Source organism: Rhincodon typus, unplaced genomic scaffold, assembly GCF_021869965.1.
Source record: "Rhincodon typus isolate 14 unplaced genomic scaffold, sRhiTyp1.1 hic_rhity00002652, whole genome shotgun sequence".
Classification (NCBI taxonomy): domain Eukaryota; kingdom Metazoa; phylum Chordata; class Chondrichthyes; order Orectolobiformes; family Rhincodontidae; genus Rhincodon; species Rhincodon typus.
Window position 1 is genome coordinate 1 of NW_025968290.1, and position 15,425 is coordinate 15,425.

At 41.9% G+C, this 15,425-nt stretch overlaps 1 protein-coding gene across 1 annotated transcript in view; it reads right to left on the minus strand.

Moving 5' to 3' along the window:
• Window positions 1-404: 404 nt before the first annotated feature.
• LOC125481581 (excitatory amino acid transporter 1-like) overlaps window positions 405-15,425 on the minus strand; it is a 20,702-nt gene continuing 5,681 nt past the window's right edge. Inside the window, exon 3 of the mRNA XM_048593316.1 lies at window positions 405-625. Within this exon, the coding sequence (XP_048449273.1) occupies window positions 405-625 (221 nt within the window). The remainder of the gene's footprint in view (window positions 626-15,425) is intronic.

Here is a 15,425-nt window from a genome sequence, read left to right on the forward strand (position 1 = left end):
CTCCATTGGGCCTGACAATGGAAGTGTTGTTGAGTGGGAAGAACCACTTAGCTCCTCTCTGGTTGGAATCTCTCCAAGAAACCAGAAGGAGGCAACAAACCTAATAAGGTGATAGAATCATAGAGTATTCCATCATGGAAACAGACCCTTCAGTCCAACTAGTTCATGCTGACCATATTCCCAACCAAACTAGTCCCACTTGCCTACATTTGGTCCGTATCCCTCCAAACCTTTCCTTTTCATGTTCATCCCCAAATTCTAGTCAAAAGATCAAAGGATCAGAAATGTGCATCTTATTGCCTTAAGTCTGTTTTTCAACTCAAAGCCAGCTCCTCAACATACAAGTCCATTGAAGCCACTAATTGGATACTTATTTGATTATTACACAACCAGTTACTTTTCGTTTAGAGATTCACTGACCTGATTAGGTCCATGAAAGCATCTGCTGCCTGCACCTTCTCAATCTTTCCTTCCCGATGTAGGTCAACTTTTGATCCTTTGCCAGGGTGGATGATCATTACCATAACAATTCCAATAAAGACAGCGATGATAGTGGTTACCATGTAGAAAACGACAGCTCGGATTCCCATTTTACCAGACGCTTTGCTGTCCAGAGCTGCCATTCCTGATTGGTAGAAGTCAAGAGAACAACTTAAATGGAGACTGGTCTGGAAGGTACAGGCAGAAATTATATGGCAGACACATTAACACTAGAAGTACCTGATCATTATTGCAAAGTTACTTACAGCCTGCTCATTAGATCCACTGTGAAAGCAATCGGTTTTGCAACCTGTTCATAATTAAACTTGAGGGAGCTGGTGTCACTGTCACTGGAGTAATAATCTCAGAACCATGGGTGACATGGGTTCAAATCCCACCATGGCAGATGGTGAAAACTGAATGGAAAAATCGAGTGGATCTAAGGACTAGCATTATGGTGACCATGAAATAATTGTTGATTGTTGTTAAAAAAAAACCCATCTGGTTCACAAATGCCTTCAGGTAAGGAAATCTGTCTGATCTGCTCCACATGTGACTCCAGACCCACAGCTTTGTGGTTGATTCTTAACATTCCTCTGGAATTAGAGGAGTAGGTAATATTTGCTGGCTTAGATTCTGATGCTCACACCCCATAAATGAATTAAACAAACACTGCTTTCCAAACAACCTGCGCAGTATCACAGGATTCATACAGTCATTTACAGCACAGCATGAGGTAATTTGGCCCATCAAGTCCATGCTGTCCAGTCCAGTTAGTCGCACCCACCCTGATCATCTCAACCCTGCAACTTCATTTCCTTCAAACACCCTTCCAATTTCCTTTTGGCATTATTGATTGTTTCTGCTTCCAATATCATCATGGGCAATGAGTTCTGGGTCATTGTGTAACAAGTCTTTCTCATAATACCCCTTGGTTCTTATACCATCATCTAAAGGGAAAAGGTTTTCCTCATCTGTCTTATATAAGCCTGTCATAAGCTTGTATACCATTATCAAATCTTGCCTCACTCTCCATTCCAAGGAGAACAGTCCCAACTCCTCCAACCCAATTTATGAAATAACCCCTGCCATCCCTGAAATTATTCTTGTAAATCTCCTCTGCGTTCTCTCTAGCACTTTCATATCTCTGTTGAAGTATGGTGGCCAGAACAGTGTACAATACACTAGTTGACATCTAACCAGAGCTTTATTAAGTTTCAGCATTTCTGCCTTTCCTTTATTTGTATAAGGGTGCAAAGGTCTGAAAGGATTAATGCTGAGGAGTGCATTAAGCATCACCCAATAGGAGATGTCATATGGAATTGGGACAGACAATAGTGCTGGATCTTGAAGGAATTTGATGTAACACTGCAAATCTCCCCCAAAGTCTAAGTAGCAGTGACTATCACATCAAGGTAACTTGGACCTAATTACTATTATGAAATAAACTACATACTGTTCAAGACAAATGTCTTTTCTCATTAGACTACCAGCTGTTTTTCCCCTGCCAGGTAGATCAAGCATGTCTTGTAGATCCCAACCAGGGAAAAGGAGGGTGGCAACAAATCTACCAGATGGATTGAATAACATGAGGAGCTATGCTAAGGATTCATCTTACAACATCTTTGATTCATTGTTCAAGATTCCATATGGTTTGCCAACAACTCTTCCAATATGTCCTTAACACCTTCCAAGTTTGATACTCGTGGACCCACCAGTTTCTTGTGCATACTTTTTGTAAATGTGTAATTAAGTCTGTGTTACCTCTTTCCATTCCAACTTCCAAATTGCATTACTTCACATTTCTCTGTGAAATTCAGTTTACTTCATAAAATTAACATGATTTACTTACATTTTTAACATAACTTAAACACTATCATTTAACTTTCACTCATAACTTAAACTTACTAATATGGATTAGTACCATACTTCCCTGTTTAAAATTATACTTCCCTCCAACATTATCTGGTTACTACTACAATATGCCCAAACACAATTTGGTACGACGATGTAACTGACACAAACTGTACTCAAATGGTGTAACTCTATAACTCTACACTTCCAGGAACTAATGTTGTAGCCTTAGGTGTGGATACCAAATGGAAGGGGCCACCTTACTGTAATTCTCAAAGAAAATGATTTTTCCTTGTCATTGAATACTGCAACCTTACAAAACACATCACCCATCATTTAAGTAAGTAGTGGAGACTATTATATTTTTGATTGAGGAAATGATAATGAGAATTCTTTGCCTCCTTACAAACGAGGTAATGAGGAAATGAAAGAGGCTGGATTGGGGGGTTTGTAAAATAAGGTACCATATAAAATATCTGTTTCCAACAAATTAACTTATACTGCAGGTATGAGCAGACTGAGAAGGTTTAATTAGATTTCTCTGCCTGTCAATATCTCTAAAGATGGCACTTCGAGGATGATCCCCCTTTACCCTAGGAGGTTATTGATAAGGTATACAAGCTATGGGCTGAAGATATTCAGCTCACGTGAACAGAGATTACAGATTTATTTATATAAGTAAAAACGACAACAACAACTTGCATTTATATAGTGTTTTTAACATAGTAAAATATTACAGGGCACTTCACAGCAGCAATATTAAACAAAATTTGACACCATAGTTTTCCTTGCAATTTTTTGCCACTGGATCTTTCCCAGTAGCTTCAGGTGACCTCTGTTAAATTTGTCAGCACATAGTTCAATACTTTTTAAAGGACATTAATGTTTTATAGCTCATAGCCATATAAATGAAATCTGTAAAACAAAAATATTGGACAGTCAAATTCTACATATTGACAAGTTACCCTGTGTTGAAAGGCATTTTGTCTTGGAAGTTTCATATAACAACCCTCTATATTTCTGGGCCTGGCTGATCTGCTCTTTGTTCAGCAGTAGACCAGTAGGAAACCAAGGATAGATTGGGATTGGTGAGTTGCAACACGCAAGCCAGACAGTCTTGTTTTTCCTTAATGGATCAACATGCTACTGCTCTGAAGTTCAATTGGTTTTATTGGGGGGGGCACCCCAATCATGCCATTGTTGGCACAGACTGCAGCGGTTCAAGAAGGCAGCTCACCACCACTTCAAGGTCAGTTAGGGACTAGAATAAACACTGGCCCAGCCAGCAAAGTCCACATTCCATGTAATAAGGGCGCTTATTACATTCTTCAAATCCCCAGCTCCTGGATTTGGGATGGAATCGGGACAAAGACAAATGGGTGGACAGACATCTTGCCTTGCTTTACTTGCTCTGATGGAATATAGCATTGTGGAATTTGTAAACTGTTGAATGCTGAGATTACTCAACATACCAAAGGATGAACCTTCACAATTATCACTGGGCAGAAAGTGACTGTTGGGGTGGTGTGCCCCAAAAATGAAAATTAATCATCTATGTTTTCTTCAATTCCGTCCTCAACTACTTTAACCTGTTTCATGTAGTATGCCTATTTTAGTTTCTCACTTGCGTTTGATTTAATCAGTCATTGTCCAAACACTAATCTGTTTTATCCAATGCATTATTTAACTTCCGAGTTACCTCTGCTGATCCCATGGACCCTGTTGGTTTGGGAACATCTTAAAAATGTAATGAATTCACATTCAGTTTCTGAATCCAGTTCATTAATGTAAATTGGAAATAGAGATATTTTTACCACTGAGCACTGGGTCTCTGCATGAGTACTTCCCCTATCCTGATTTCACTTCGATAATGAGTAATCTTTGTTTCCTATCCTTCAGCCAAGTTATTATTCATTCCAAATACATTAACTCTCACCTACAAAGCATAATAACAGTAACATTGTCATCTATAATCTATAATAATGACAGTTTGTTGGAGAGTAACACTGACACATTTTGTAATAAAGACAAATATTTGGATGCTTGGAGTTGGATTTTCTGATTCAGCAGGGTTCCTGCTAGAAATGGGTCAGCCAGGCCCCACTTTGATTTTAGTAAATTTTATGGGGTCAGATTCTTTATAGCAACAAGGGCACACCACCAGCTCTTTTAGCACTGGCTAATGGAGGGAAGCATGGGAAATCCGGTGCTTTTGAAGTATTAACATAGGCAACAGCTTATTTAGCATTTGGGAGCACGGACTTTGAACAATGAAATAAAGAGCAGTGTGGCTGTGGATCCTGCAGCAGGACACTAAGGTTTGAGTTTACAAACTGTTTCATAGAAACTCATTGTTGCATGTGAGAGATAGGAGGCAGAAAATGCTTGTGGCTCAGGGGATTAAACCACAAGCTTGTAGCCAAAATGGAATTAATCAGATGCAAAAGGAGAAAAGTGACTTGGTATTCAATGCCATCTCCACCAACATCGAATGGCAGTTTTATTGTAAGAAATCTTGTTATCTTGCCAGGACAGACAAGTGCAAGGAGGTAATTAAACCTTGTGACAATTAGCATCAATCAGTGTCGTTGGAAGGCGAGTGCCCAATTTTTGTGACAACCAGGCTGGATGTCAGGCAAAGTTAGGTGTTTCAGCATCTTTCTTTACGAATCAAGTTTCTCACTCATATACTCAGCATAATAATGTGTTGGGGCATTGCACTGCCACTTCCCTGCTCTGCTTATCCTTGCCACTAATTGCTAACTTCTGTCTCTCACTTCTTTCTAGATCCATCAGACAATTTAGGCAATTGAAGGAGCCTTCTGACAGGAACAAAAAAGGTAATGTTTCTCGTTCTCATTTTTTAAGAGGTAGCTAGACCAGCTTTTGACTGGGGCAGCAATCACATCAAACAGAAGGTAAGTGTCTAGAGATAAGGCCCAAGTGTCACCAATGGCTCAGTTGATAGCTGTTGCACCTCTCAGACAGAAAACTGTGGGTTTACATTTCACTTAAGAATACAAATCAAGGCTGGCACTCCAATGCAATTCTGTGTGAGGGCTGCATTGTCATGAAGGTTGTCTTTCAGATGAGGTGTTAAACTGAGGCCCTACTCTGCCCTCAGGTGAATGTAAATATTCCTGTGATATTATTTCAAAGAAGGGTAGGAGATATCTCACAGGTGTTCTGGTCAATACTTACCCTTTAGTCAATAGCAGAAAAATCGATTTGTTGGTCATTATCACATTGCTGGTTGTGGGAGCTTGCTGTGTGCAAATTGGTGGCAGTGCTTCTTACAACAGTGACCACACTCACAGATAGTCTGCAATGGAGAGTGATGCCAACAGCGCAGGTTTAATGCCAGTACTGGCTGAGGTCACCATGATGATTGTGTGTTCTCTACCTTGTCTCTCCCAAAAAATGGTGACCTTTGGGTTAAACTCACCACCAGTTATCTCTCTCCAATCAGAGAACAGCTTATGGGCCTTTGCAACATGGCCACATTTACTTTCAATGCAGGTGAAGCAATTTGGTGCGGTGAAAGGTGCTATTTAAATGCAAGTCTTTCTTTTAATGTGATCTCATGGACAGGGTTCAATCACCTGAGGGAATTGGAAAGGAACTTTCCTGAATATTATTTCTGTTATCACCCTGATATTGTTTCACTGATTTTTAGTTTTGTCCCTCCCTCACATTCAAGGAAAGAAAGTGGTCATCGTGGTGTGGAGTTGGGGTGATTTATCACTGATTTCCCCCGTTCCTTAATTTTGTGTGACTATTTGTTCCAAGCAGCAACACAGAAATCAGCCAAGCATCCTGTAGTGACTTAGCAGGATTGATGGCAGTAGATGGTTCACACAGTAGAAATGCACAAGTGAAAAGAATGGCCTAGGAATCAGTTCACTGGAGAACAAAGTTTGTGTTTTAATGCTGCTGAACAGAGAGTGATACAGGATTTTGCAGCTGAGACATTAAACGAAAGTGGCTTTCTGTGGACCCGCAATTGCTGAATGCATTGGACTGCCAGCAACTCTGCCATAACCGGTTAGTCAGAAAACCTGTGTCCTCATGACAACAAAATGTCCAATATTTTCTTCCTTCTCCTTGAAATGATTTGATGCACTTGCCATTTTTGCTCTCACATGTTAAAGTGCTTCTACTGTTTCTTGCACTGAAATGTCATTTCCATCTCTCCTAGCCTCTGGCAAAAAAAACCGCAAAATAGCTGGAGATACAGCTAGCTGGTGAAACAAGGACCACCTGACAGTATCACGTGTGGCTAGATAAAAGCCCACTTTGTTACTACGCTGGCAATTGCAGAAAAATCCAGCCACAAACTATCACCTTGAACCTTTCAGAATACGCGCTCTCTCATCAGAAGTGGTTGTCTGTGGATCTCACTGCCGAAAGCTTCCAGTGAAACAACTTGAGTGAATGCAAGTGCACTGTATACTTCTGACGGTGCATCTGCAATAGGGAAAGTTCAGTCTCACCACTCTCACCTGCACTATGTAGTAATGACAGGTAGATAACCATTTAGGGTAATCTGACATGAACACTGTGCCTGGCATTGGGCAAAAACTGGAATAAGCAAGATAAATACAGTATTACTTTTACACAAACGTTCTGTATATTTTCCAAAGTGTTAAGATAGAAGGTTGCTGACAACTTAAAGACAACGAACCATCAAATCAGCAAGCATCCAACTGTTTGGCACTCTACAGCCATATGTGATTTAAATTAAACCTGATTCTTATGAATTAAATACTTATCGGTCCAGCACTGATTAATGTAATTGCTGTGGACTCTGAATGTTAATTATCTTTTGGAACAAAGAATTCTGTACATCTGATTGAAGACAGGCAATGTTTGAGGCTGTGAAAAGCTTGCCCACAAAAGCCTGATTGTTTCATGTGATTCTGGGGCCCTGCCAGGAAAACAATTCCACACTACTGTGTTCTTCAGCAAATATTCCCAGGGGATGGTAAGAAGGGAATTGGCTTCAAGCCTAGCCACTTTGACAACTCTTCCTCGCTGAGGCAAAAGCAGCATTCAGATTTATTGGTACTCCTCAAGAAAGGGGAGAATGACAGACGAGAAGGAGAGAGAGAGAGGAGAGAGCAAAGGGAGGAAACAAATTGTGTTTCAACTAACAAAACGGTATATTCGAATATGGAAGCCAAGACACTGAAGAAATAAATGATTGGGTTTAGATTTTGATCTTTGAAGATGGGTGATCTTTATATGTCGTTACTGTGATGGAAGAGCAACTGAGTTTTAAAAAAGAAACAAAGAATTACAGATGCTGGAGCTCTGAAACAAAAACAGAGATTGCTGGAGAAACTCATCAGGCCTGTCAGCATCTGTAGCGAGAAAGACAAATTAACATTTCAGGGTCCAGTGATCCTTTTTCAGAAGCAATTGAGCTTGCTGTGTTGTCAAACTATGTTGATGACAAACTATTTGAGAATTCACTATAATGCACCAGTGAATGATAAAGGAATAATTAGATTAATATCTTAAACAACTTAATGTAAAGTAGCATGACCATATACACTTTATAAATACCTTGGGTGGACAGGTTATGGTTTCAATGTAACTGATGGCTCAATTGTAACGTATTCGTTCTGGCTGTGCCAAATGAGATATATTAAGAAATATTTTTGTAATGTAGAGAGGGAACTTCAGATTCCTAAATCATGGATTCCAGGGTTGGAGAAAGTCGGACATCGCTTGAATCAAACTGGTAATAATATCCTTGCTGGTAAACAGAGGAGTGCTGTTCCACTGTCCTGAGACAGCAGAAAGAAAAATGCAGCAAGTCAAAGGTGACTGGAAAGAATAAACGTTGGAGGTGGAAACGTTATAGAAAATGGTGACTTTGGAGAGAGTAGAGAAAAGATTTACCAGGCTGTTGCCTGGTATGGAGGGCATTAGCTAGGAGGAGAGGTTGAAGAAACTTGGGTTGTTCTTACTGGAACGATGGAGGTTGAGGGGCGACCTGATAGAGGTCTACAAGATTATGAAGGACATGGACAGAGTGGATAGTCAGAAGATTTTTCCCAGGGTGGAAGAGTCAGTTACCAGGGGCCATATGTTTAAGGTGTGAGGGGCAAGGTTTAAAGGTGATGTACGAGGCAAGTTTTTTACACAGAGGATGGTGGGTGCCTGGAACTCGCTGTCAGGGGGGGTAGTGGAAGCAGATACTATAGTGACTTTTAAAGGGCGTCTTGACAAATACATAAATGGGATGGGAATAGAGGGATATGGTCTCCGGAAGGGTAGGGGGTTTTAGTTGTGACGGGCAGCATGTCGGTGCAGGCTTGGAGGGCCGAAGGGCCTGTTCCTGTGCTGTAACTTTCTTTGTTCTTTATTCTTGTTCTATGTTTGTTGGGGATAAAACATCAAAAGCATTTTAAAGACTAGACTTAAGAGTTTTTATAAAAATACAGGGAATTCAGGCAAATGTTTTTGAATTAGAATTAGACAAATATTGATGACATTAGCAGCATCACAGAGGATGACGAAAGAAGCACTGGGAATAAAACTAGAGCTGAGAGGTTACATACACCTAGAAATTGAATAATGTCTAAGTTGGAGAATGACACTTCAATACATTAATTGTACTACATAAATGAAACTTTTCTCACTCAACTAAATTCTGAAAATAAACAAGTTTTTAAAATTTGATGTGAAAACTGGCTGTAAAGATTTCACTCTAATTGAATTGTAATTGGCATTTTTGAGAATTTGAAGTGAGCACCCATTAACTGAATTGGCTAGACGACTAGTGTATGGATCAGATTAAGACCAACAGCATGACTCTCAACCCCTGTTCCAGCTGTAGTGATTGTAACAAGGTTAGTCAGGTGGACTTCATAGAATATGAGTTCCCTCATTGGGGCGGTTAATCTGGTCCAATCAGGGAGCCGTGGCTGACAGATACAAACAGGAGTGTCAGACATCCTGTTCACTCTGTGCTAGATAGATCAGTGTCATATACCATGCTTATATAAATAAAGGGTGACTTTGTGACAGGATACCAGCCTCTGCTGAGCTATTTCAGTGGCAATGAGAAGAAAGCACAGTCCTGAAGAAATTTGCTCACAACAGCCTTTGAGTTGGGATAAGCATTTTTGATATTATGCCGTTATATGGGAAGCTTGTCTTGTTCAAGCCTGCAGTCAAAGACTGGGCCCGGTCTGTGGAAAGAGTGCGTTATTTTTTCCAGGCAAATGACACTGGGGCAGATGAAAAGCAATGAGTAATCCTCCTGTCAGCTTGTGGAGCTGCAGTTTTTGTTTTGGTTATTAGGAGCCTAACTTTTCCTGAGGTACTAGATACTAAAACCTTTCAATCGTTGATGGATTTAGTCAAGGAATGTTACAACCCAAAGCCTCATCTGATTCTGAGATGCTATTGGTTTTACTCAGCAATTCGAGAAACAGGGGAATTCCTATCGGGTTTTTTGACTAGGTTAAGATGATCGGCAGAGGCACATGACTTTGGTTTAACTCTTAATGAGATGCTGAGAGACCGTTTGGTTTGTGGGATTAATGATGTAACCATGTAAAAGCACCTACTAGCTGAAGCCCAACTGGACTTCAAACAAGTACTACAACTGGCTTTATCATTGGAAAATGGAGCATATGAATTGCAGGGTTTTCTGATGCAGGGTTTTCTGATTGAAATGGATACCCTCGCCAGTCTGACTGGGTTTCGGTAACATCACTTGACTTAAGACAATTACATAACCTCACACAGGACATATCGTGAACAGAGGGACTCTAGGTCAGCCCACAGCAAAGCCCCAAAAACAAAGCCAAGCCTTGGCCAAACAGTTAAAATTTTCTTCAAGATCCGGGCTGACCAGTCATTATAGTTGCTCCCGGTCCGTGGATTCGAGAAAGCAGAAAGCAATCCCACTAGACCTAAATTGAGTAAGAGAACTCATAGGCCCAGAAAGAGAAGGTTTGGCGGTCACATTTGGAGTCAGGAAGTTCCACCAATACCTTTACGGATGTAAATTTGTAATAATAATGGACCACAAACCTCTGCTAGGTCTACATAAACAGGACAAGGCAGTTCCGCCCATAGCTTCAGGCTGAATTCAGCGGTAGACTCTAACACTAAGTGCTTATAATTACATGTTGGAACCCTGTCCAGGAGGTCAAGTGCACTGAGCTGCCTCCCACTGGCTGATACACCACTGGGGGTACTGCCACTGGAAGTGTCTGTAGTGGTTTTAAATTTTCTGGACATACCTCCAGTCACAGCTGACAATATCAGACCTCTCTCCAATCCTGGCAAAATTGAAACATCCAGGGGTAATAAGGGAGACCAAATGGCTGTCACAACCAGATCTGAAACCTTTTCAGACCAGGAAAGACCAGATAACAGTAGAGGACGGCATATTATTATGGGGAGCAAGACTGACTGACTTGAGCAAAGGTCACTGCCAGATACTGGTTGAACTCCGCCAGCGTTACCCAGGGGTTTCCAAAATGAAGACGTTGGCGAGGAGTTATGTCTAGTGGCCAGGTTTGGATGCCGACGTAGTTGCATTGGTGGGGCAATGCCAACAAGGACAAAAATTGCCACTAGCAGCTCCCCCACATTCATGAGAATGACTAGGTAAACCCTGAACTCGGTTACACATCGACAGGCCCTTTCATGGGCTCAATGTTCTTAGTCATTATGGACGCCCGCTCAAAATTGCTGGATGTACATAGTGTTCATTCAACAAACACAGGGACAATGATAGAAAAACTGTGAGCATCTTTTGCAATGCACAGTCTCCCAGAAGTGTTGGACACAGATAACAGGCCGTCGTTTACCAGCAGAAATTTGAGTAGTTCCTAAAGTCAAATGGTATTTGTCTTATAAGGACTATCCGTCATTCATTGGTCTGGGAGAAAGAACAGTCCAAACTTTGAAGGAAAGCTTAAAGAAACAGCCACCAGATTCACTAGATGACAAACTGTCCCGATTCCTGTTTGATTAAAGGACCACCCCTCATGCAACTACAGGGATAGCTCCAGCAGAGTTGTTAATGGGGAGAAGACTCCTCACCAGGTTAAATTCAGTCCTGAGGGGACAGGGTGAAATGGCATCAGGTACACCAATGCCAGACACAAGTCTCCACTTAGTGAGAGAGACAGTTTACTTCAGGGAATGAAGTTTGGTGTGGGAACCACGGGAATGGCCCTGCATGGGTAAGGGGCATGGTCAAAGCGAGGTTAGGTCCTATGACGTGTATAGTTCGCTTCGGTGGGACGGTCCTGAACAAGGACATGGACAAAATGAAAGCTGCAAACTCACCAACAGTGTGGGAGTAAAACATGCCCAGCTCCTCAACAGCCTTTCCGACTGTTCCAGAACCCATAGGGCTTACCCTCTGCATCGAGCATTGAAAATACCTTGGAATCTGAGATGGACAGGGTGGATGTCACCACCTTGACGCCTTGGCTACCTGAGGAGGAGAATGAATTTCTTTTGAGTCACTTCAGGTGCAAGAGGCAAGCTACTATGCATTACACGCTACCCATAACAGAGGCAGAGTTAAAGGAAGCTGACCTGGTGCTAAAACTCCAGGAGGAGCTACAATAAAATGAACTGGCCTATGTCCTTGGACTCAAAGGGGAAGGGATGTAGTAATTTTAATGAGGTCAGCCAGGTGGACCTTTAGAATATGAGTTCCCTGATTGAGGCTGTCAATCTGGTCCAATCAGGGAGCCTGGCTCACAGACAAGAACTGGAGTGTCAGACATCCTGCTCACTCAGACAGCTGGCTCTGAGGGAGCTGGATCAGTGTCAAGGACTCTTCACGTATAAATAAAGGATGACTTGGTGATGGGATACTGGCCTCTGTGGAGTTATTTCACCAGGTGAGGTAAATTTACGGCCTGTTTCCTCAACCTACTCATAATAAACAATCACAGAACTTTGCCATGGTTAGGCAAGGACTTAAGCAATCACCAATGATCTGCCTTCAGGTGGGGAGAGCTGAAGAGAAAGATGCAAGGCCCCAGTAATGTACACCAGAATACTGCTACAGCTGTGGGACGTAGCTCAGATTTCCCATTGCTTGCAGTGCGCTGACCACTTGAATGATGCTCCCTCTAAGCACACAGAAGTCACTGCTAAGTGATGTTTCACCCTGAGCTTTCATTAAAATAATCTGAAATTAGACTTTTGATTATTTTACGAGTTTAATTTATTACACAACCACTTAGTTTCGAAGATAGTAGGAACTGCAGATGCTGGAGAATCTGAGATAACAAGGTGTAGAGCTGGATGAACACAGCAGGCCAAGCAGCATCAGAGGAGCAGGAAGGCTGACGTTTCGGGCCTAGTTGTTATCTCACTTAGTTTCTATATGCTTTTGTTTTTATGCAATTATTTCATTTATAGATACACCCACTAATTTTGGCCTGAGATCAGAAGAAAATGGCAGACAGCCCTTATAGTCCCTGGCACAATCTGGCATGATAGAAAAATAATTTTCAGTCCAGTGTTATCCTAATAGCTTCATCAAGTACAGGCATATAAATTTTAACAAAGTAGATATGTATCTTCTCCCTTTCTTCTCAAGTCTATCTGGGTTTGCTTATAGATATAGCCTTTTTGAGCTAAGAGTGATGGTTGAATACCTAAACTGCACCAATTACATTTGGAATATTTTAATAACAGAAATCAACCGCCACTAATCTGCCCTTGAATGGCTGCTAACGTTGATACAGTAATTTGTCTGATAACTTTTTTGAAAATAAAATTTATTGGATGTGGGCATTGCTGGTTGACCGGCATTTATTACCCATTCCTAGTTGCCCTTGAGAAGGTGGTGGTGAGCTGCCTTCTTGAACCGCTGCAGTCAGTTTGCTATAGGTAGACCCACATTAGGGAGGGAATTCCAGGATTTCGACCCAGTGAAAATGCAGGAGTAGCGATATATTTCCAAGTCATGATGGTGAATGGCTTGGAGGGGAAATTGCAGATGGTGCTGTCCTTCTCTTTCTAAATGGTAGTGGTTGTAGGTTTGGAAGGTGCTTGGAGAATTTTAGCAGTGCATCTTGTAGATTGTTCACACAGTTGCTACTGAGTATCAGTGGTGCAGGAAGTGAAAGTTTGTGGTTGTGGTGCCAATCAAGTGAGCTGCCCTGTATGGTGTCAAGCTTCTTGAGTGTTTCTGCAGCTGCACCCATCCAAGAAATTTGGGAGTATTCCATCACACTGCTGACTTGTGCCTTGTAGATGGTGGACAGACTTTGGAGGGTCAAGAAGTGAGTTACTCACTGCAAGATTCCTAGCTTTGCAGCCATACTACTTATACAGTTAGTCCAGTTCAGTTTCTGGTAAATAGTAAATACTAGGATGTTGTTGGTGGGGGATTCAATCATGATAATGTCATTGAACAGGGGTGATGGGGTAATGATTACATTCTCCCTTGTTGAAGATGGCCATAGTCTGGACCTTCTGTGGTATGAATGTTACTTGCCACTTGTCAGCCTGAACCTGCATTTGTCCAAGACTTGCTGCATTTGGACATGGACTGCTTTAGTATCTGAGGAGTTGTGAATGGTTCTGCAGATGGTTGAGCCTCGAACACTAACCTGAGGAGTTCTCGAAGAGATGTCCTGGAGCTGAGATAACCGATGTCCAACCACAACCATCACTTTTGTTATTGTTAGCAGAGTGTGTATAAACTACAGAATAATCGGAACCACACACACAGTTCCTAAAGCAGTACCGTCCAAATGAAGTCAGTGACTAGGCACAAGTGTGGATGTAGAGCCTTGATTTCAGCAAAAGGGCCTCCTTCTAGTTGAAAATGCCTTAAATACAACACAAGTAAATGTACATCAAAGGACATTGTCTTATCAAATATTTGTCACTGATCAGTATGAAACTTTGTTGTCTTTAACTTTTACCAGTTTTGAAATCTGATGTGAATTTATCAAATCCTAGCATTGCTTTGAGGTTTTTGTCCAAAGTTTGCAAGTGATTGGATGCAGGTTGCCCATTGTCAGAGCCATGCTTATTGGAGCTGCCGATCTTTGGATAGGTTTGCTTTTATCTGCTCGCCTGCAGTGGTCATTCCAATCATTTCAGCTGACCACAAATGACCTCTCTCTCTGTGCAATGTTGCTGTTGCTTCTATAGTGTTAGAATATTCCATTTTTAATGGTGTTACATGTCATTTCCACACCCCAGTAAGCAGTAACAAGGAAGTAAAGCATACCCGAACATCAAAAGAATTCACCAGCTCATGCGTTTTCTTTTGCCACTTTGTGAACAAGCTGGTCACAGAACAAGAACATGCAGTAGGCTGGGTTTTACAGCACGTCAGTGCCTGCCTCCTGCCCGAGATGAAAGGTGGGTGGGGATCCATCCACGATGCCAGTAGCTGCCCAGAGTTTAACACTGGGAGCAGTGCTAATTGCTTTAAAGTGAGACTTCAGCCCTTTCCTCAGGAGGACAACCTGCAGTTGAGATGACAGGCAGCTATGTAGGCCCAGCCAGGAACAGTGGTCATATATGGGCCTGCCAAGGAATCCAGCAAGAGGAGAGAGGGGATGGGGCTCTAGATTCAAGAGACAGTTTCCACAGTTAAAAGGGACAAAATAACATTTCTGGGAGGAGGGGAGATACTTCTAATGGGTCTACAGGATCCCCGAAAGGAGGTCTCCCCCTACCCTCACTTAACATCAGTCTGCGCAGTTACGCATATTCCCTCATAGTGTAGACCTCCCTCCAACTCAGGTAAAAGACTGGCAGTGAGATGAGGGCCTTCAAGTGCCTCAATAGACCCAAGGGTGTGCAGGCTGCCTGTACCTGCTCCTCCATTGCTGCAAAGCTTCAGTCAGTTCTGAGGCAGATGAGTAGGAGGTGGGAAACCTGCTGTTGGATTTTCATTGCCCCTCCACCTCCTTGAAGGTGAGTGGTAGAGCAAAGTGTACATAAGACACTGAAAGTCTGCAGAGGGATATAGATAGTCTAAGTGAGTGGGCAAAGGTCTGGCAGATGGAGTACAATGTTGATAAATGTGAGGTCATCCATTTTGGTAGGAATAACAGCAAAATGGACTATGT